The sequence below is a fragment of the Periplaneta americana genome, chromosome 8 (assembly GCF_040183065.1).
Source record: "Periplaneta americana isolate PAMFEO1 chromosome 8, P.americana_PAMFEO1_priV1, whole genome shotgun sequence".
In the NCBI taxonomy this organism is placed as follows: Eukaryota; Metazoa; Arthropoda; class Insecta; order Blattodea; family Blattidae; genus Periplaneta; species Periplaneta americana.
The window spans coordinates 115,035,874-115,059,919 of record NC_091124.1 but is presented as its reverse complement, the minus strand read 5'-3'; the positions used below and the strand labels follow the sequence as shown (position 1 = coordinate 115,059,919).

The following is a 24,046-nucleotide window of genomic DNA, read 5'->3' as shown; positions in this document are numbered from 1 at the left end:
ATTATTGCAAAATTAAGAAATGTATATAAAAAAGTTTATACAGGTTTTCCTATGTATGATTCAAAAACTACAAAATGCAAGATTGTGCCATGTTCAGATGCAACAATTATGCGAAGAAAACCAAAGGCAAAGAAGTCAAATACTTCCAGGTTACAAGAAATGATGACCTGGCTACAATATGTAAACGAAATGACAACCATACTGACACACCACACATCGCAGCGACATTTGTAGCTGCACGTGTAGCCACCCAGTGTCGGTACGTGTGGCCACCCAACAGCAGTAAATGTCGCAGAAGAAATGGACCCGGACCCGTTCGAGTTGCAACACGACCTTGGGATGCGCCAAACTTGCTACATTTACTGCTCCATGTGGCCACTTGCATTTAACTCAATGCAGTCTATAATTCCAGCTACATTTGTTGCAGAAAACTTACTACAAATGTAGCTCGTGTAGCCATACCCTAAGGGATATCCTACTGAAGCTAAATGACAGCTGTGAGCAGTATGGAATGAAAATAAATGCAAACAAGACGAAGACCTTGGTTGTCGCAAGAAAGATAAAGAAGGTAAACTTGCGAATTCTAAATGAGGCAGTAGAAGAAGTGGACAACTTCAAATACTTGGAATGTACATATTATAAGCAGTAACATGAACTGCAGCCAGGAAATCAAAAGGAGGATAGCAATGGCAAAGGAGGCTTTTAATAGAAAAAGGAGCATCATCTACGGACCTCTGGAAAAAGAACTAAGGGAGAGAGAGAGACCAGTGAAGTGCTTTGTGTGGCACTGTATAGGGCAGCAACATGGACATTACGATGAAGTGAAGAGAAATTACTAGAGGCATTGAAATGTGGATATGGAAAAGAATGGAGCATGTGAAGTGGACAGACAGAATAAGAAATGAAGTTGTGTTGGAAAGAGTGAGTGAAGAAAAATGATACTGAAAATGATCAGAAAGAGAAAAAGGAACTCGTTGGGTCACTGGCTGAGAAGAAATTGCCTACTGAAGGATGCACTGGAAGAAATGGTGAATGGCAGAATAGTTTGGGGCAGAAGAAGAAATGTGGATCATATGCAGAGACTAAGAGGAAGGCAGAAAATAGGAAAGATTCGAGAATGCTGGGTTTGCAGTGAAAGACCTGCCCATCGGTAGAACACGTATGTATGTATGTATGTATGTACATATATTATCACCTGATATGCATGATTGCATGTTTACCAATGTCACAGCATCAGTTATTTATCTACTGTCCAGAAATAGAATTTGTGAATACATAACAAGCAAGTTTTCCAGTCACTAGCATCTCTGGCTGCTCAGAAAAAATTTGAAATATTTTAAAATTGAAGCTTATAAAAAAGAAATTTATAAAATTATTCATCATATATAATATTGATAAATGTATGTATTTTTTTACCCTTTACTTCTGTCGACTATATTCATGTTTTTATTAAATATCACTGGCTTCTATCTGATTTTCAATTTATATTAATTTTTTTTTTACGTGTTATTTATTGATTTGAATCAAGTTACTTACTGTATTTAGGATACTGTCCTTGTAAATTTTATGTTATATTATTGGCTAAGACCACACCGTGCATGAGCCTGGCTCTTATGGTAGTGGCTAGAAACATTTTTGTTTTATAATTTTAATTTGTACTCACTAGCTAGCTAGCTAGCTAGTTAAATAAATTAAATAAATATGTATCAACACAACAATCTTTCAGATCTGGGAATACAATCATGAACTTTGTCACTGTTATCACTGCAGTGTAGATTCGGTACTTTACATTCTGTCTCTGTTGTTGTCATTTTGTCCAACATAGGACTTTCTGCTCCTCTTACCAGTATATGTAGCCAGGACAAAGCTTTCTATTCTGGCTGTAGAGGTTCTATGCTGGAGTCCTGTAGGTGTCAGGACATCAATGTCACCTTCATGTCTCCAAAATTCAAAATATATAAGGCGTGTTTTTTAAGTAAGTACCACAAAAAAAAAATGCTGTCAAAAAAATCTGAAAGTTAGAATTTATAAAACAGTTATATTACCGGTTGTTCAATATGGTTGCGAAACTTGGACTTTCACTTTGAGAAAGGAACACAGATTAAGGGTGTTTGAGAATAAGGTTCTTAGGAAAATATTTGGGTCTAAGAGGGATGAAGTTACAGGAGAATGGAGAAAGTTACAGAACACAGAACTGCAGGCATTGTATTCTTCACCTGACATAATTAGGAACATTAAATCCAGACGTTTGAGATAGGCAGGGCACGTAGCATGTATGGGCGAATCCAGAAATGCATATAGTGTGTTAGTTGGGAGACCGGAGGGAAAAAGACCTTTGAGGTGGCTGAGATGTAGAATGTTATGGTTATGGTTTATTTAATGACGCTCGCAACTGCAGAGGTTATATCAGCGTCACCGGATGTGCCGGAATTTTCCGAGACGTAGATGGGAGGACAATATTAAAATGGATTTGAGGGAGGTGGAATATGATGATAAGAGATTGGATTAATCTTGCACAGGATAGGGACTGATGGCTGGCTTATGTCAGGGCAGCAATGAACCTTCAAGTTCCTTAAAAGCTATAAATAAGTAAGTTAAGTCTACACATGACATGTAGTAGCCAGACAGAACGTAATACATATATATACATATATATACAAATATAACATACCTTGATTGTGCAGTAAGTAATGATGCAAGAGCAAGCCCCAATAACTTCCTGCGTTCTAGCTGTGTCACAAGTGCCATCTTGTCCAACCATACATCCAAAATCTTATTCAATACAGTTTCTTGCGTCTCGCTTATGTTCTGTGCCACTTTTGCTATTACCTACAAAGAGATGCATTTTCATTTTTTATATAGAAATGACTTTGTAACACATTAGAATGAAGCAATTTAGTTTCACAAGAATTTGTCAGAAAGTTTTTATCATTATATAATGTCACTTCCTTATTAGAAATAACTATAAAATTTAACTTCACCACTCAGAGAAATGTGATACAGCAGGAGTTGCTAACAAAAGACCTTCCACAGTATTATTTACCTGACTAAACACATCTCTGGAGCAAAGCAGTATTCTCCCCATGATAGAAAGATACATTGACATAACCATTGGATATTCTTCTCCTCGGTAGATAGCCCTGAAATTAGTAAATGAGTAAGATACACTATTTCTACATATAATGAATTTCACTATTAAAACTTCGAACTGAAATGGTTTCATAACTAATGACACTCTGCAAAATGAACCAACTCAAAAATAATTTTAAGAACTTGTCCCTCTACATCCTTTGTATAATTTGAACCAATGATTCGTTGCAGAACCAAACTGATTTTATAAGAGTGTATGATGTGATAACTGTATTCTTCACTACATATAAGAAGAGTCAATTTGTCAACAAACATAACGCAAAATTTTTCATAGTAGAAAACAGGTATACCTAATTATTTTTAAATAACAACCTAACAATAATGCACTGATTGCATGCAGGATTTTTACAAGAATATACTTACATTATGAAGCGTCCACATCAGATAATGTGCTGTTTTTAAGCTAAAGAGATTCCTGTTATGATGTTTGAGCCCTGAATTACTGGCAACTGGCTCAATCATCATAGCCTACACTATTATGTATGTATCAGGATGTTTAACAATGCGTAATTTTAACACAGCATTGACACTGTATTATATATATATTACATGGAGTTTACAAAAACTGACTGACTGACCACCATTCCCATCTCCGTGTTTGGGTTTGTGTTATAGGTCGTGACTCAGCCATAGATAAATTACACAATCTCCTTGTTATGTTATCATGCCTCTCCGCCAATGGTCCATGCTGTGATCCTCCATGCCTACAAGTCACATTCTTTCCTGAAAGCCTTTATTGGTTATCCAACTGCTTCATGTATTATTTTTAGTGTTGTGGGATTTAATCAATTAATCTAATCGATTAATCGATCAATTTCTGTTGTAAGATTAATCAATAAAAATATTTAATCGAATAATCGAGTTGATTAAAATTAATCAGTTGTAGTTGATATTAATTATTATTTTGTTAAGACAAACTCATACTAAAAATTCCGACAATATTTCTCCCTCGGAAATTGCTTACTTAAAAGCACATTTATTTTTAATTATCTAAACAATAACAGCTTCCTGTATTAACAGGCTGCCACAAAGACAGAGCATATTGTACAATAGGCAGTTGAAAGTATAAATAACATACATATGTTTAAGTTTAATGGAGTCACATAACAATGACAAGAAATGATTGAATAAATAAGTAGGTACTAATTAATTATATTTGAAAATCACTGTTAACCGGAGAGATGGTTTCGGAGTAGAAATATGGATCCTCTCAGAGCTGCAAGAACAATGTCATGAATTGCCTTCCTCTGTAGGCTGAAATGTTGCCAGGTTTGGAAGAAGAAACTGGGAATAGTTCCGCGCGCTCCAACCATAAGGCCTATTACTTCAATTTGTTATAACTGTAAACCAGGCAGTGTAGGGAAAATCTTTGCACAAACACTTCAGAAAGAGATGGAGATATGAGGACAATGATCTAGTCTACCTCTAATGAAAGTTGAAACACAATGTGAAACCCTTATTAAGTTTTATGGTTTTGCAAGAAAACTTTCACCTTGATGTCAGCTCACCTTCCTAGCATATGAAATACATACTTTTCTGGGATTCGTCCCCCTCTTCCCTTAAAAAATAGCCATGTCTACACTGTGTGCAAGTGAGAGCGTAACTATCTTCTTCTTTCTCTAAAATCTGGTAATTCGGTTTACAATAGGGACCAGTCTTCTGTTTCGACCTCTGTACTTTTGCAGGTGCTTGCAGTTTCTGCACTGAGTTTGTATATGACGGTTGTGTGTTTAGTTTGATAAAGAAAAAAAATCAGTTTTCTGTGGGCTGTGAAAAGTGTAAACTCCATTATTTCATATGAGAATTTGAGAGGTACACTCAGTGAAACGTTTGGATTTAAAATGAACAATCGTGGAGAAGTGCTTGACAGAAAAAAAGTTTTTTCGTGTTTAGTGATGCAGGAAACATTATTACTAAATATAGAGCGGCACTTGATTCGGAGCATGTGAATGAACTCACATGTTCAAAATCATAGATGAAGTAGTATTAAATAGGTGAGTCTTCATACCTTTTGTTATTTATGTTTGCCTTAGAACTTCCCAGAGAAATTGACACAAAAAATTATAAGCCTCATAATAAATATGTTAGTAAGTACTTAAAATAGTTGTTTTGTAATATAACGATACAATATATACAGATATACAACATTTAATACTTATGCTTATCACCGAACACAAGTTAAATTTAACAATAGTTGTGTTTTACAGTATATTAAAACATTTTTTCAACTTGATCAACTCTATCGATTAATCGATTAAATTTAAATAGTTAATCGATTAAATATTTTGATCGATCAACAGCACTAATTATTTTATTTCCTTTTCATGCTTAAAAACAGCAAATTTCTCATTAATACTTCGAAAATATATAACAGGTTGAGCTTTCAGACTAAAGTCGCATTCTAGGTGCCATAAAGAGGTTCTCTGTCCTGGAGCCAATAGGAAGGACTTTGGGCATATGCATTTATTGACAAGTGAGTTTTCTTGTATGGAATGAAGATAAGATAATTATTTACTTATCTATACACTCATTTTTTTATAGACACAAAATTAATAGAGTTTTTCTCAGTTCCTCTATTGCGTGCATTGTTCCTTTCTGCAGAATAATATTTAACTAAATTCAGAAAAATTTCTATCTCCTCACCGAAAGTGCAGAAATTGTAACTGTAATTGCTAATTAAATTCCAGAAAAAACTTTGATCAAAAAAATCATTTTTAAATTTTGTAAATCAGAGGTGGATCAATGTGAAGGATCGACACGTTTTGTACTTAAAAAAAAAAATAACCAATCAAGATAAATATTCCAGGCTATTTTTAGGAGAATGCAATTAAAAAATTAAATATGAATTGGTTAAGGGAGAAAAAAAAAAGAGGAGAGATGACAATGATCACATAGTGGCACTATGACTGCAAATATACATGATTAATATTCCTCCAATCAAGTCTTTTTAACTAATACTACAGGAAGCAAGTTGTACGAACACAGCATTTTAGAAGATGGAATTCTGTGAATGACTAGAAGATGCTGTGCATATTCTTACATGTCACGCAAGAAAGTATCCAGATGTATTAAATTACGAGGGCTGTTTTTTTTTTTTTTTCGATCGTGCTGGTAGGAGGCGGGGATGCTCGGAGGGTGACTGTACATCTCCTCCACTATAACCTATGCCACTTCTAACTTCATTACGCCATTTTGAGCTGAGTTGTAGGCACGTGAACATGACTGCTACGATTGATTCTTCTGCTAAGTGTGAGTTGCGTAGTGTAATTCGGTTTCTTCAAGCAGAAGAGAATAATGCAGTGGAAATTCATCGAAGAATGAGCCGAGTATATGGTGAAAACTTTATGAGTGTTAGTGCTATGCGTGAATGACGTAGGAAATTTAAAGAAGACCAAACCAATGTTCACGATGAAGGGAGACAAGGACACAAGTCTGTCGCAACAGAAGACATTGTTCAACAAGTTGACCAAGTGGTTCGAGAATAACAGGGGTTTATCATAAGTCAACTGTGTGTGGAATTTCCATCATCTGTTTTCACAATCGTAACAGAACACCTACACTACAAAAAATTGTGCGCTCAATGGGTTCCAAAGATGTTGTCTGATGACCACAAAGATTGTCAAATGGTATAAGCGCTAACGTTCCTCACTCATTATGAGGCAGATGGTGAAGATTTTTTAAATCAAGTGTGATTGGAGATGAGACCTGGATTCAATATGTCACCCAAAACAAAACGACAGTCACAACAATGGATGCACTCAAACTCGCCAAACAAACCGAAACAGTTCAAACAAATCTTCAACAACAGAATGGTTATGGCTACTGTGTTTTGGGACCAAATAGGTGTGTGTTGCTTGTTGAGTTTATGGAACTGGGGACTAAGATCAATGCAACTGTTTACTATCAGACTTTACGATGACTGCAGAGAGCCATTCAAAACAAAGGAATAGGCATGCTGATTTCTGGAGTTCTTCTGATTCATGACAACACCCATCCTCACAGTGCTGCTGTAACCAAACAGCTTCTTTACCAATTTCGATGAGAAGTGTTTGAACAACCAGTGCATAGCCGCGACTTAGCACTGAGCAACTTCCACTTCTTCCCTGAACTGAAAAAGTGGCTAGGAGGGCAGAGGTTCCAGACTAAGGAGGAGCTTCAAAACAATGTTAAGGCCCATCTCAACTCATTGGCAGCAACATTCTATGAAGAGGGGATTGGAAAGCTCGTCTACAGATATGACAAATACCTCAATCTTCATAGTGATTATGTCGGAAAGTAACCATGTTTGTACATAACTTTTGGTAATAAATTCATTTTGTTATTTACACTTATCCTTTTTTTATGAACCATCGGAGTTAAAAAAAAAACAGCCCTGGTAATTAAAATCAGTAGCCTGTGTCTGTGAGAGACTGTCTCTATTATTAAAAAATGTTAAGGTTACAAAATAGACCAACTCTCAACAATCAGCAGAGGTCCCTGAAACAAAACTATTTTTCGTGTAACGGAAAGTTTGCTTTTTTTCCACATTCTTAAAACTTTAGCAGATCTTACATTTTATTACTTCTCTATTACATTTGTGGCATTACTTTTAAATACAAATAAATTACCAGTATTACCAAAGAACTACGTACTCAAATATTCTTGGTAGCATAGGCTTCACAAGTTCAGTAGAAAGGTTGGGTGATGCCCGTAGACACATCTCTACCAACCTCATCGTCATCACAATGCCTTCGGAACGCATATCAGACAACATGTCATTGCAAGAACTTACAATCAACTCACCATACACCTGTAAAGTAGAAGTAGAAGTAGTAGTAGCAACAGTAGTAGTAGTTTTACAAACATAATTTTTCTTCATTATAGTTTTTAATGTACAATAATTTCTGATTAACAAAAACTCATATTTTCTTTAACGAGATCATGGCTTCAAGTAGATATAAATTTTTAAATAAGCACAGTGCCTTCTGTTATGAATGGTGATGCCAAACACTTCCTCGTCAAAGACGCCAATATAACATCGCTTGTGAGGCATCCCTATAAAACCTATTGTATTTGTTGGTGTATAAGACGCACCTCAAAAATTGAAAGAAATTTTCCAGAAAAAAAAAGTCAAATTTAAAGAAATATGTAACTACCGTAATGTTAAGAATTATTCACTGACCTTCAGAAGCCTTTAAATTCACTCCCATTACTATCATCGGAAGTTTCTTCTTGATTGGATCCACTGAACTCGCCATCAGAACAGGAATCTCCATCTTCAGATTCATAGAGAAAATGATCCTCACTTCCATCTAGGGAGTTACTGATAACACACTTCAAAAAAGACTTAATATAACAGTGCTCTCACTGACCTTGGACTAGGATATTTTGACCCATTCACAAACTTGAGTGTAGGCAGTTTAATCACGCTCTTCAGAATCAGTTGATGTATAATGCTTCCATCATCCACTTATTCCACTCTTTTCTCATGAACACTTTAAATGGATTGTTTAATGAAACGTCAGGAGGCTGTAGTTGTAAAGTTAGTCCTCCTGGTATGACAGCCAATCCAGTGTTACAATCTTGGAATTTTTATTTCTTGTGATCGAAAATGATCTAACACAAGGACAGCACTCTAACCCCTGCAGTGGTTGAGTGGTCAGACCTCTGACTTGTCACGCAGGTGCCCTGAGTTCGAGTCCCAGTCTGGTCTGGAATTTTTCACTGAAAAATCCATAGTGACACTTGTGGCAGACGAGGTCACAGTTGGGGGGTTTTTCTCAGGGTTCTCCCGTTTTTCCCCATATTAGACATTTACATCATTCCATCACTATTTTTCCATTTCATCATCATTTCATAGCATTCTCTGATCGCCGGCTGGTGACGCACAGAGAGGGCTGACTTAGGGACGAGAGGGGTTGCCTGTTCGACACCTGGGTATGCAGCGAACCTGTAGTGTAGTCAGCCGGTGTGGGTTTGGGAATGCGCCTAGCTTGAGGGTTAGTGCAATAGACTGTAACAGGTCGCAGTGCTGAGCCATAGCGGCCCCCTCCTGTAAATTCAATTCAATTCAGGAGAGCACTCTTCTTTAAGCGGGCACCTTTCCTTCTTCCCCACACTTTATCAATTCACACTTTCATACCACGTTCATACATCCATTCTTTTTCATTCACAATGCACATGCACCACAACTCATGTCGGTATTTTGTCCATAGGCATAGTTTTGCGTTTGAAGATAATCATCAGTAGCAGCTTAGTACATTGGCACAGTTATGGTGTAACAGAATTTTTCACAGCCACTAGTCTTGATAGCGATGCTTTTTTCACCTTTCGTATCAACAGTCCTATTTGAAGGAACATCGAATGTCAGAGGCATTTCGTCCATATTTCCAATCTGTCACATTTCAACATTTGTTTGTTTCCGATGCTGGATGACAAAATGATGAAAAGAAATAATTTTTTCTTCATATTCCTTCAGCATTTTTTGACAAAACTTGGTTTTTGTGCACATTGACAGTCCACTGTGCTTCATAAAGTGGTAACACCACATCTGCTCTCCTTTAAAATCATTAATGTTACTCTCATGGGCTAAGCTTACTGCATGTATGCGTATCATTTTTATTGAAATGGCAATGCCATTTTTGCGGTTTTCTTGAACCCATTTCAATACATCATCTCTAATTCTGACCATTTTGCACTTTTTTCAGTTGTGCATGGTTTCCTTTGCTCATTTTGCACAAAACATCCTTCTGAAAATGCCAAAGCCTTATGGTTTTTTTCTATTGGTGGTGATCTGAAACGGCATTCTGTTGACCTACTGCCATGTTCTTCTGCATATTTCATCATCTGAAGTTTAAAACTAGCAGTGTAGGAAGGAATGTCGCTTATTATCTTTTTCTATATCGGAATTGAGGTCGTGTAGACAAACTTATGAAGTATTGGCACAGTACCATTAACACACTCAAGTTTAATCTGCAACTGTAACGTACTAACCAAAAATATTGACTGACACAATAAGCAACACAAAGAAATAGTGATGCAGATGCAATAAGCATTTGGGGATTCACAACCATTCAACTTTCAGTGTCATGTGATGATCTGATCTGATCTAAAAAAAATCTCTCTTCCTCTTCCTCTCCCCTCCCCTCTCTTTCTCTTTCTCTCTCTCTCTCTCTCTCTCTCTACGTTACCAGCAAAACCAAAAGAGCTAATGCAAACTACTACTACCTACAGCCATGCAATTCCCATGTGATACAGCACTATTCTCCTCTTTGTCTCATTCATAAGTCACATCAATATCACTTGAACGCAGAGCATTCCACGATTTTGGAAGGGAAAAACTAGAGTGCGGGCAACTATGAAAAATAACAGGACATATAGACCTACCTTCATCGCAGCCTAATTTTAAGGCCTATTTTGACAACAAAAAAGTGCGTCTTATACACCGACAAATATGATATTTCAAGTTCCATCTGACAGCCAAGACAAGAAATGGGCTCCGCATTTGTGTAATAATTGTGAGGAAATGCTTTGTGACTGGAAAAAAGGAGGACGAAAGGATATTCCTTTTGGGATTCTCATGGTTTGGCAAGACCAAAGGACCACACAAGTGACTGCTGTTTTTGTCTGGGCAATGCAAAGGGTGTCAGCGAGAAAAACCAGCATGCGATCCCCTATCTCAGTATTCCCTCAGCAATGTGAACTATCCCACACTCTCAGGAACTCCCAGATGAAATTTTTAATGGTTTTGTCTCTTCTGAAAATGAAGAAAATGAACATGGTGAGGAAGATCACGAGGTTTAAGATAAGGTGCATGAAGAATTCCATCCAGGAAACTCTGGAGCAGGCATGCTAAATACTGTCAATGAACAAATTGTCAGCTGAGATGGGATCATATTTCTCTTACTCCACACCAACACTGATTTGATGAAGTAGTTCATGGCATTGAATACTGATAATGATTGTTTTCAACATATAATTTCTGCTCTTTCTGCTGGTGTATTCTATGAACTTCAAATTTGTGTCTTTGTACATGATGAGAAATTTGTCAGGAAGATGAATAGCAAGAAGAATACAATATGATTGTCTTTAGTGGCAGTTATAAAAAATAAAACTTTCTTGGAACACTAAGGTGGACAACTATGAGGTTATGTTTGAAAGAATGTTGTTGGGTTTCCGTGATCTTGGGTGCAACATGACAGTAAAGATCCATTTCCTGAACAGTCACCCTGATCAATTCCGTGTTCTTTGCAAAAACTTTCGAAGAAACTAAAGCAGGGAATGGCTTTTTTATTCACAATAACAAGGAAATTCCTCATAACCTACTCCTCTTGGGGTGGGATTAAAGACTGGAACCATGAACAGAAACCTTGAACCACATCATAAAAATGTAGAAGACTATAGAAAATACATATCATACTGCAATCACATATAAGTATAGAGACCTTTCCTTAAGTCGGATATTTAACAATGTTGTATCAACTACTCGGTTATTTGGTATTTGGTAAGATGAGAGTGAGGAGGATGAGAATTCGCCAAGTGATTACCTGACATTCGTCTTACAGTTGGGGAAAGCCATGGGGGAAAAACTCGACCAGGTAATCAGCCCATGCAGGAATCGAACTCACGCCAAAGCACAGCTCTGGATCAGCAAGCAAATGTGCCTATTATTTGAACTACAGTACATCGCTAGCTGATCTTTCTTTAAGAGAAGAAAATCAAACCATTGACTTCACAAAGAAGAGCAATTACTTGGATATTATGGAAGTTCCATCATGCTCGTCAGCTACAATTTGTGAATTCCAAAGCATTGAAAGCAATTGGCATTAAAATGTAGATTTCTAAATATTATTCCACTTCTGTGGATTCAGCATCACATGTTTCTTACGTCAATCTACTTACATTCACATACTAAGGGACTCTGAAAAGTGTTTCACTAACTTGTTGGAAGATTGAATTATTTTAAATTTTATTACAGATAATCAGAATACTGATAACAAAGGACGTGATGGAATCCACATATCTACAATATGCCAAAGACCCAAATGCCTATCAAAATGGATCTGAATATTAAGTTCTAGTCCTAACACTAGAAAACGCCATTTTACATTTTTTCTCCAAATCCTGTAACATACTGTTTGCATGATAGTGTGTTTTTTTTTCGTGGTTACAGCAAACGGCCACAATTATTGGAAGTTGATTTTACTGAATTCAGAGTTGCCAACGTAGATAAGTATGTGGAAATATTACAAATAACTCTTCCAGGGTTGTAATTAAAAGTACTCCTGCCATCTACCAACCCCTATGACAAACTTTTTGCTGAGAATCAGTTAGCTGTTCACAGTCTAAAGTATGTAGATACAGTATAAAATATTATTTTCGAAATATACTACCGAGCAAAAAATACTGTACACTTGGTCAAAATGAAAGTGGCCAGTCTCCTGAGCAGTGAAAATTTTCTAAGTCCCTTCAGGTGTGCGCAGTTCACTACCGTAAACCTCTGTGCGCCGCTTTAGGTAACTCCATAATACAAGGCGCTGAATTGGACTACCTCCACAGCATGCTTCGAATCTCCATAGAGAATTTTTTGTTTAGCCATTTTATTTTTTACAACTCCTTTTAGTGTAATATAATCAAATAATTTTGCTTATGTTAATTCATGTTATTTACAGATAATTGCAAAATTGGTGAAAATTTGTGGTTATAATTCCAGGAAATCAGGATATATTTTATCATCAGAATTATGGTTTTTCTTCTTGTTTACGATTACTACATTTAGGCCCTGATGATTACGAATTTAGAGTAGTATAATAATCATATTCCCTGTGGTTATGATATCAGGATATATTTTGTCATCAGAATTATGGCTTTTCTTCTTGTTTATAATTACTACGTTTAGGTCCTGATGTTTATGGATTTAGATTAGTATAATAATCATATTCCCTGTAGCACAACTTGCAAATTAATTATTGCCAATTACTTAACCGTCAACATATTAGTGAATGTTCCTTAGGCAATAGAGTATAATGCAGCAGGGATTAATAAAATAATTAACACAGCATTTTAATATCTCCATAGCATGCTTGGCGTGGAGCAGTGGCTAAGCTACTTAACAGTTCGAGTTCGAATCTCCATAATGATTTTTTTGTTTAAGCCTTTGTTTTACTTTTTAAGCACGCCTTTTAGTGTAATATAATCAAATAATTTTGCTCATGTTAATTCATGTTACTTACAATTACAAAATTGGTGAAAATTTGTGGTTATAACTTCAGGAAATCAGGATATATTTTGTCATCAGAATTATGGTTTTTTTCCTGTTTACAATTACTATGTTTAGGCCCTGATGATCACGGATTTAAATTAGTATAATAATCATATTCCCTGTAGCACAACTTGCAAATTAATTATTGCCAATTATTATTTAACCGTCAGCATATTTACTGAATGTTACTTAGGCAATAGACTGCAAAGCAGCAGGGATTAATAAAATAATTAACACAGCATTTTAATATGAAAGCCCCTAATTGTCGTCTTTAGTGTTACTTCCATATAGCGTCAAAAGTTTCTATTAACACGAAAAAAATAAAGCGAAAAGTATTCTAAGGATTAAAAAAATGACGAAAACCTGTAATATTTCCACAGATGCATTTAAAAGGCAACAAAAAAAAAAGTTTAGTAACTCCACGAAGATTAGAACTTGCAACCTCACCAACTCTTAGCAAATACTCTACCAACTATGCTAAGAGTTTTACTGCAGTCAGAATGGCATTGTAACGAGCAATGGCCATACTCCACTTGAAAACCTGTTATACAGTATATAGTGTATGTGTTACAATATTCACTGTTTCAACACTCTGGACGATCTGTTTGAATTATTTTCTCAAAAGATTTTAGTGATTAATAGTTGTGTTCCCATTATAACTACTAGAAGTTACACAATCTTTTGAACAAAGCCTGGCTGTCCCAGGCGCTCACAGAAATATATATTATTTTAATGTACTGAAGTACATATGATATTTCCATGCAGATTATTCTGCGTCATCATACGATGAAAGAGTAATGGAACGGAGAAAAATTCTCTCCGGCACCGGGATTTGAACCCGGGTTTTCAGCTCTACGTGCTGATGTTTTATCCACTAAGCCACACTGGATACCCATCCCGGCGTTGGACAGAATCATCTCAGTTTAAGTTCCAACTCTTGGGTTCCCTCTAGTGGCCGCCCTCTGCACTACGTCATAGATGTCTATGAACGTAGGACTGAAGTCCACACATGTGCTGAGGTGCATTTCATGATTTAAGGCGGCACTTATTCCGTCGGATCCCGGCCAACTAGTCACTCATAACGAGTGCACCTCAGCACATGTGCGGACTTCAGTCCTACATTCATAGACATCTATGACGTAGTGCAGAGGGCAGCCACTAGAGGGAACCAAGAGTTGGAACTTAAACTGAGACGATTCTGTCTGATGCCAGGATGGGTATCCGGTGTGGCTTAGTGGATAAAGCATCAGCTGAAAACCCGGGTTCAAATTCCAGCACCGGAGAGAATTTTTCTCCGTTCCATTACTCTTTCATCGCTCACAGGAATACCCGATTTGAACTTAGTCTCTCAGATGCCAGCCACTTTCATTTTTACCAAGTGTACAGTATGCGTTTGTGAAGTGCATTACAAAATCTTGGAAATTGAAAAACTAGCTCTACTCTTTTTTCAAACTTTTCCTCATTTTGTGAAAAGCACTTACCAATCTTGCACTGTAATGTACTATTACATTTTCGATATACAGGATGAATAAGAAGTAAGGGGACAAATTTCAGGAGATGATTCCTGACAGGAAAACGAACAAAAAAGTTCATATCATTATGTGTTCGGAAATGGACAGTGAGTCTGCAATAAAGCAATTAGTAATAGTATATTACATTACACATTACATGGTATTAATTTCATCCATATTACAATGTTACAACAGATGTTCAAAGTGGCCTCCATGGGATGCAATGCAAGCATCCACACATCACATCATGGATTGCCTCACTCTTTCGAATGTTCCAGCCTGTAACCGAAAAGCGTCACAGACTACAAAGACATGCTCTTCAAGGGTATGCACATGAGGAATTGGCTCAGCATACACAATACTTTAGAGTTGCCCCCACAAGAAAAACATAAAGGGGGGTTTAAGTCCGGTGATCGAGGTGGCCAGGCGCAAGGGCCTCCTCGTCCTATCCATCTTCTGGAGAATATGTTAAGGTGTTGACGAACTGTCAAGTGGGTTGGTGCTCCATTATGCACATTCTCCATTAAAAGAGGCAGAGTGTTCTGCAGGAATTCCAGATACGTCTGTCCATTAAGGTGTTGTGGCTAAACTAATGGTCCAAGTTAGGTGCATGTTGTTATGAAAGAATGTCGCTCTTCAGTGCCATCTACCGTGGTAAATACTGGACACATGTGGTATGACCTTTTTTGTTTCTTTTCCTGTCAGGAACCACTTCCTGAAGTTTGTCCCCCTACTTTTTATTCACCCTGTATATTAATGTGCTATCCTCTGATTGAAGTTCTCGCTGATATGTACATCTCACTTGACGATATGTGTCAAAGGAAAAACAATTGTTTGTAGCATCTGAAGTCTGACTAGTGTAATACTGTACGTAACTAGTCGGCAAGGTATGCAATGGAGGAGGAAAGGAAAGGAACTGGTCACCCTACCCCATTATCTCTTGGCCTAGTTGCCTCATAAGTGGTGCCTTGTTAGTATCACTTGTGAGATTCAGACCTGTCTTCGGACAGTTGACTAACAACATTAATGTGCTATGCACAGAAGAATGTCAACCCTCTATTTAATGTGATTATTTGGAAATAAGAAACATACTCCAGCTCACTCAACTTTCTATTAACTACTCAATCCATCACTTATTCTAAAATTTAGTAATCACTCTGACATATAACTCGATCCAATTGTGAGAGTCTGTGCAGTCCTTGGCAGGTCTCATAACCGAATTTATATACAGTGTGGATTTAAAAATAGAGTCCATGAGTATTTAACATTGACATTAGATACACATATATAAACAATTGAAATTTGTATCTTACATAATTGGCCACATTAACAGTCGCATACCTATTGGAGAGGGGGTGGTCACTAGTGACCCCAAAGAATATTTTTCATAATATCTCTTTTATTACAGAGAAATTTGTTTTATGCTTTTATGATTTTTATTGTTGTTATATACATTGTAACAAAAAGTCAAGTTCCGGCAACAGTTAATTGTCGAGTAAAAGTAATTATTATTAAAGGGAAAAATTGTTCTGGGACCGGGGATTGAACTCGAGACCTTTGGCTAAGCGCGCCAATGCTCTACCACTGACCGTTGGCGCGCTTAGCCAAAGGTCCCGAGTTCGATCCCTGGTCCCGGAACAATTTTTACCTCTAATATTATTCCAAACAGCTTACAAGAAGTTTAAACTTGGAAGCCATTTTCAGCAAAAGTAACTGTTGCCGGTATATGTGCACATTGGATTTATTTTCATATTTATTATTAGAATCAGTAACATAACTGCAGTTAGAAGGTTATATTTCTTTCTTTCACTATAAATATGTCTAAGAGGAAATATATGACGGACACAGATAATGAAATGGAGTTTCAGAAACTTGGTTTATTTGATAGTTCTAGTAGTGAAACTGAAGATGTTATTCAACAGCCTATAGAGCAAGATATAATAGAAAGAAAACAGCGACTGAGAAGAAGTGCATGGATATGTCTACTTTACACCTTTGAATAATTACATAACTTTTTTTTTATTATTTTATAAATATTTATCCTTTTCGAGCTGTAACGGAGCATTAGAAAACAACAGGTTTCTGGTTAACTATTGCATGTAAATACTTACTGTTTTAGAAATTCAGCCCATACGAAGGTGTCCACATCCAGAGGCAAAAATCGAATGATTGTTTCTGTTTACATGAGTATTTGTGTATGGTACATAACTAAGCATTATCACATTACATTAATGTAGTAAATAAAATTATATATATTTCTTAGAAGACTTATTTCATTTGTATCTGTTAGAAAACTGCTTTGTAAAATGAAAATAAATTTAATAAAGTTCACACAAAAGGTCCTTAATTCACAACGATTACAAAAGTATATAATTTACCTAGTTTTACTACAGAAATAGTATAAATTCTCCGTGGGATCAGTCACTGACCCCGCCATTGGTATTACAGTAGTTGGTGTAACAATGGGCATTGGTATGCGACTGTTAAATCAGTAGGCTTGACTAGTTGCCAAATTTTCATTATACATAATTGCTTGACAACATTTCATCAGGATTAGGTTAGGTAATTGCCCACTGCTTTGGTATAGTGGTTAGAATGTCTGACTGCGAAACTAGCAGGCCAGAGATCGAATCTTAGGTGGAATAGTAATCTGGTTGAGGTTATTTCTGGGGTTCTCCCTCAACTCATTAAGAGTAAATGCTGAATAACTTTCAGAACCGAAACTGGACTTACTTCATCATTATCACCTTCACCTTCCTTCATCCATCCTGCTTACTTCCATACTCATATCATTCTAACATTGGGGGTTAATAAAATTCGATCTAATGGTTGCCCTCAATCTCAGAACAGGACTCATCATAATCACCAAGATGCACAAATGGTTACGTATCAATATGCGCAGCATTAGTAAAAAAGAAGTTATTAATTTAAAATAATTATATCTTGGTATTAATAATTTCAACTACATATTTTTAATTTTTTTTAAATTAAATTACCTTTTCTTCACGAAGACAATAATAAGTAACACTTTTTTTAACCCTATCATTAAGATTAAACAAAATATTTTTGCGCCCGCACCCGCATCTGCACATGCACAACATTGATAACAAAATAAACATCCAATTCGTGCATTTAACAAAGAGATCTGCTCATCTCTAAGAATTGTAATCTTTTGAAAAATTGTTCCACTGGTAATTCAACATTTCTTTCAGCCACCTAGACTATCAAATTCTCTTAAAGTGGTTTGTCCATATCTGTCAACATTTGTCGAGGAAAGTAGTGATGACTTCGAAGCTTCTTTAAAATTTCTTAATTTCCCTCTTTTTCTTTAAAATTATGTAACCTGAGAAGATTAATTCCGTATGTAGATGAAATTATTGGGGATCATCAATGTGGTTTTAAGTGTAATAGATCGACTATTGATCAGATTTTTTGTATTTGACAGATATTGGAGGAAAAAATGGCAGTATATCAGTTATTCATAGATTTCAAAAAGGCATATGACTCGGTTCAGAGAGAAGTTTTATATAGCCTAATATTCTTATTGAATGTGGCATTCCCAAGAAACTAGTTCGATTAATTAAAATGTGTCTTCGTGAAACTTACAGCAGAGTCTGTATAGGCCAGTTTCTGTCTGATGCTTTTCCAATTCACTGTGGGCTAAAGTAAGGAGATGCACTATCACCTTTATTTTTTAACTTCGCTCTAGAATATGCCATTAGGAAAGTTCAGGATAACAGAGAGGGTTTGGAATTGAACAGGTTACATCAGCATCTTGTTTATGCGGGTGACGTGAATATGTTAGGAGAAAATCCACAATTGATTAGGGAAAACACGGAAAAGTAAAATAATAGGTTTGGAAGTAAATCCTGAAGACAGAGTATATGATTATGTCCCATGACCAGAATATTGTAAGAAATGGAAATATAGAAATTTGAGATTTATCCTTTGAAGAGGTGGAAAAATTCAAATACTGTATCTTGGAGCAACAGTAACAAATATAAATGACATTCGGGAGGAAACTAAAAGCAGAATAAATATGGAAAAGGCCTGTTATTATTTGGTTGAGAAGCTTTTGTCATCTAGTCTGCTGTCAAAAGAATCTTAAAGTTAGAATTTATAAAATAGTTATATTACCAGTTATCAGTATGGTTGTGAAACTTGGACTCTCACTTTGAGAGAGGAACAGAGATTAAGGATGTTTGAGAATAAGGTTCTTAGGAAAATAATTGGGGCTAAGAGGGATGAAGTTACAGGAGAATGAAGAAAGTTACACAACGTAGAACTGCATGCATTATATTCTTCACCTGACATAATTAGGAACATTAAATCCAAATGTTTGAGATGGGCAGGACATGTAGAGAGGCCAGAGGGAAAAAGACCTTTGGAGAGGTCGAGATGTAGATGCGAGGATAATATTAAAATGGATTTTGAGGGAGGTGGGCTATGATGATAGAGACTGGATTATTCTTGCACAGGACAGGGACTGATCATGGCTTATGTTAGGGCGGCAATGAACCTCAGTTCCTTAAAAGCTATTTGTAAGTAAGTAACCTTCTTATTTGTGTATAAATCTCATTTCACCTGCCATTATTTTCTGCATTTTTTTTTCCTTTAATTTTTTCTTATTCTTCGAAAGAAAGGGACATTAAAATTACAACTAATGTTATTTAATTTTCTCTTGACATTTTCATTACTACTGAATGAGAAAATTAATTCAGAAAAATTCCAGAGGCACTAATTGATTTACTAAGCAGAATTATATTAATTCTTATGTAATAAAATTTTCTCTGCACACTTACATTCAAGAATTCTTCAGGAGACAATAGAATATTTGCTTGAATGATGTAAAAACATGTTCGAAGATTCTCTGATGAGTACTCTGAAAAGTAACAAAAATAAAATTATATTATCAAAAACCAAGTTCCTTTACATTGTTATGGCAGTCAATATGGCTCTTGAAGTTTCTCACATGGCAATTTATAATATGACCATTAACAATGTCTCTAATGTTTTCACTGGAATATCATGTTTTCTGCTAAGTTTACATATGTAACAGAAAGCAGGGAAACATACAATCTTATTCAGCACTTGCTAAAACCAGATGTCAAAGTGACATGACGAGTAAAGTACACTAAGGAACAGGAAAACAATTCTTGAAAAGGAAATGAATATGTAATTCACATTATACCTTTCTTAATTAACAATTTATCTACATTTCCTCTCAGGTAAGACTTGTTAATCTGTACAAAATGTTATTTAATAAAAATTAAAATAAGGAGATTGTACACTCATGGAAACAAAAAGTAGCCAGACATGTTTTTTTAACTGGCATCAAATGGTACGGTTATTGCATAAATTCAACCTGAATATGTCATAATACAGTAATACAATTAAAACTAATCTTTATGTTGTAGTATACAAGAACATGCATAGTAATCAAGATTTAGAATGTTGAGAAGCTACATTTATATGTGTAAATGAATGATGATCGAAAAATATTAGAGATAATATTAGTATAGGCCAATCAACTTCCATATTACACTTATGCATTCTGTATTTCATTCATATCTGAATGGGTAGCACGTTATCCTGCCAAGAAAATGTTCTGTTTGGTTCCTGGGCATGACTGGTTTTTTATTTGGGTCTATTATTACGTCTTTGCACTTTGAATGTGTTACTCAATTACTATATATTTCTTGAAAACATTTTGAGAAAATTATGTAGCCTTGAAAAGAGCTGTTCTTGGGTGTCCATTCAATATACACTAGTAAACTCTGATGTCACTGACTTCTTGTAATCAAGTGGGAAGGGATAGACTAATTGTTAATACTCGTAGAAGTATATTATAAGACTAAAACAGATACATAGATCAGAGCAATAATTTATAATTTCCATCTATAATATATGACTAACATTATCAAATCACTATGTATTCCACTCTTTAATGCAAAACTGTCCAAATGAGTGTGCAAGAAGCACACCAGCATTGCACAGAGTCGGTGCCGACGCACATTCTGTAAGAGAGCATAGGTAGGGAAAGTTTCTTGCTTGCGGTGTGTTGTTTAAGCTAGTCTGCTGGATTTATGCATGATGTCTCGTGGTGTAAAAAAGTGTAGAAGTGGAGAGGCATCCTCATTCAAGCAAGAATGGGAAGAGTCCTATTTATTTATGTCGCACAATGAACATGCTAAATACTTGGTGTGCCACCTTGTTGTTGTGAATTTGAAAAAACACTCCCTTCAGTATCATTATAACCAGAAGCACAAAGACGAATATCATACTTTCGAAGGAGCAGAACATCTTGCTAAGGTGCAGGAACTGAAGGAAGCACTACAATTAACCACGAATTCAAATTTGGAAGTGTTAACACTTTTTGACGAATTCTGTCTCTGGTCTAATATGCTTTGTTTTTCTCTAATGTGTGCATTCCATGTGTCTAAACAGGAACTGAAATATAGAGTCCATCTCTCTGAGCAAGCTACAAGATTTTGTTGTAATTAGCAAGAGGACCAAAAACGTTTATGGAAGGTGAATTTCTGAAGGCATGATTGATTGACACAGTCGAACTGCAAGGTGAAAGTCATTTAATCATAAAGATGAGCGATAAGATTTAAATGTTCAAAAGAAAATTGTCTCTATGGGAAAGCTAATTAGAATGGGGAGAAACAATGCACTTCCCAGATCTGATCAGTTCGGGAAAGGGCAAATATAAGAGAATATGTCAGAATTATTTGGTCTTTAATAGAATTTTCGAACCTATTCCAAGATTTGTCACAGCTGATCAACTTTTCATTTGTTTGTCAAACCATTTTCTATACGAGTTGAAAATATTTCACATTCTTTGCAATGAAGGTAATTGAACTACAATGTAACACGAGGGTTAAGGATATGTTCGAATCAACTTACAATTTGCAAGCATTTTACTCCAAGTTTCCTCAACAAACCTATCCTAAGTTGCATAAGCATGCTACTAAGGTGTTTTCTATGTTCGGATCGACATACATCTGTGAAAGATACTTATTGACCTTAAATATTACAAAGTCTAGGTTACGAGGATCACTCAGTGACGACAATTTGCGTCATTGTCTTCAATTGATTGTCAAAAGCACTTGTACCAGACATAGAAAAAATTGTAAGTCACCAGTAATGTATTATCTTGTTTCAAATAAACAGTTCTAGCAACACTTCGTTATTCTCTGTACTTACACTCAAGACTTAATTTCCTCCTCTCCATTTTCATTTGTATCAACATCTAGATTGTATCGGAAAAGAGCACCCACAAACGTTGGAAGACTGTCCCCATCCCTGCTACAAGAGCTACACTGTATGAGTCATCGCTTTGTGGCAGAATGGGGCGCTACTGTGCTTGCAAGTGCAGCTTCGCAAAGGCTGCATGCCAGACGTGCAAAATCTGGACAGCTCTGCTTTAATGAATGAAGGACAAGAATATGGATAATATATTTAAAACGTTCCAGTTAAATAAAATAGCCATAAATTCAACAATAATTTGCAGAGTCTAGTTAACATTTGTCTTTCTTTGAATGAAACTCGTTCTTTTTCGCATTTTTCACAACTGCACAGCATCAATATTACAAAAATATTAATGATTTTTCTTATTTAACACTTATGCCACATTTACAATCTGTCTACAATAGACAATAAGTAAATATTATAAAAGAATGACGTGAATGGAGATGTTATCCCATGACAAAAGAAAAATAACAATGTTTCAAATAACTGTAGTAAAAAAGAATGGAAGGTCAAGAACATTGTCCTTTTAAGTCTTCTTATTGTTTGACTATTATCCAGCAAATTTAATGCATAGTGATTGGGATGCTGATTTAATCGGTGCAGGTATTTTTTACTGAACTTATAGTGTTTGAGTTGCTAGCAGTTCCCCACAGTTGGATGCCGTATGTCCAGATTGGTTTTAGTATGACTTTATAAACAAGAACTTTATTTTCTAATGACAGTTTTGATTTAGGTCCCAATAACCAATAGATTTTTGATGTTTTAAAATTTAGTTCTTTACATTTACTTTCAATATGTTTACGCCATGTTAATTGGCGATCTAAATGCATACCTAAATATTTAACATTGTCTATTTCAGGAAGTTCTTTGTTGTAAGGCAGTGGTCCTGAACTCAAAGCACTGTATCGTCATCAAGCCTTGCCCGCTCGCCCTCTCGGCAAGGGAAAGGCGTAACAGGGTAGATAAGACATGCAGCGGCGGAACCACAATATGAATTCAATGCTTAGGTTTATGATTGATTCGGATAAAAAAAGATAGGGCTGAATAGAAATAACTAAATAAACTATCTTAAGCAATTTGGGGGAAAAAAAAAAAAAAAAAAACATTGTAGCCTATTTTCAACAAAGTTAGAAGTTAATAAATTTATAATTACTTTCAGAAATGTATGCACATTTCATGTTAATTATTCGGGCAATGCATGACAATTATTGTAAATGTGTAAACTGCTTCTGTTAGGGAAAATGTTGAACGAAATAGATAAAAACCCTAGGAATAGTAATGCAGAAATTAACTCCATTCTGTCCGCTCAACACTGGCATTAGCACTGATTTTTCGGGATTTGTTTAATTCTGTTTTCTCAATGTTTGGAACTATTGTTTGTATAGTGTATAATGTGATAGCACATTTTAAGTTGTGATTCGATACTTGGCTTCCATGATATGGCTTGTTTATCTTCATCATAGGAAAAAATTACTGTTCACACAGATATGTGAATCCGAAAATGCATGTCTGTACAATCGGGGAAAGCTAATACATGGAAAGTTCATATAAAAGTCAGATAACTTCTTTTGTTTTGATATTTGTCCATCAATTCACTATTGTCAAGTAAATCAATAAGTTCCAATTACAAATAATAATCGAAAATCAAAGTGAAAATTTCCCTAGTCTTTAAATCTCGAATCAAATTCCTGGCGCAGATCGCATGATGTGTGAATATATTATTCGAAATCCAAAGTCTTAAGAAACTAGTATGCCTATATCGTTGTTAATTTTGAAAAATGTGATGTAACTTATCCTTTTAGTTAAGCTAATGTTCCATTATTAGAGGTGATTTCATATTAAACGACTTCACTCTGTCATATAACTGTGTACTAATCTTGTTGTTACCTTG

At 35.7% G+C, this 24,046-nt stretch overlaps 1 protein-coding gene across 3 annotated transcripts in view; it reads right to left on the bottom strand.

The window, feature by feature from the left end:
• Nucleotides 1-24,046, bottom strand: part of Impbeta11 (importin beta11) — a 212,103-nt gene that overhangs the window by 37,086 nt on the left and 150,971 nt on the right. For all 3 annotated transcript variants that reach the window (XM_069833446.1, XM_069833448.1, XM_069833447.1), the window contains 4 exons: nucleotides 19,704-19,783; nucleotides 7,782-7,939; nucleotides 3,044-3,140; nucleotides 2,672-2,829 (listed from right to left, as the gene is read on the bottom strand). In XM_069833446.1, the coding sequence (XP_069689547.1) occupies nucleotides 2,672-2,829; nucleotides 3,044-3,140; nucleotides 7,782-7,939; nucleotides 19,704-19,783 (493 nt within the window). The remainder of the gene's footprint in view (nucleotides 1-2,671; nucleotides 2,830-3,043; nucleotides 3,141-7,781; nucleotides 7,940-19,703; nucleotides 19,784-24,046) is intronic.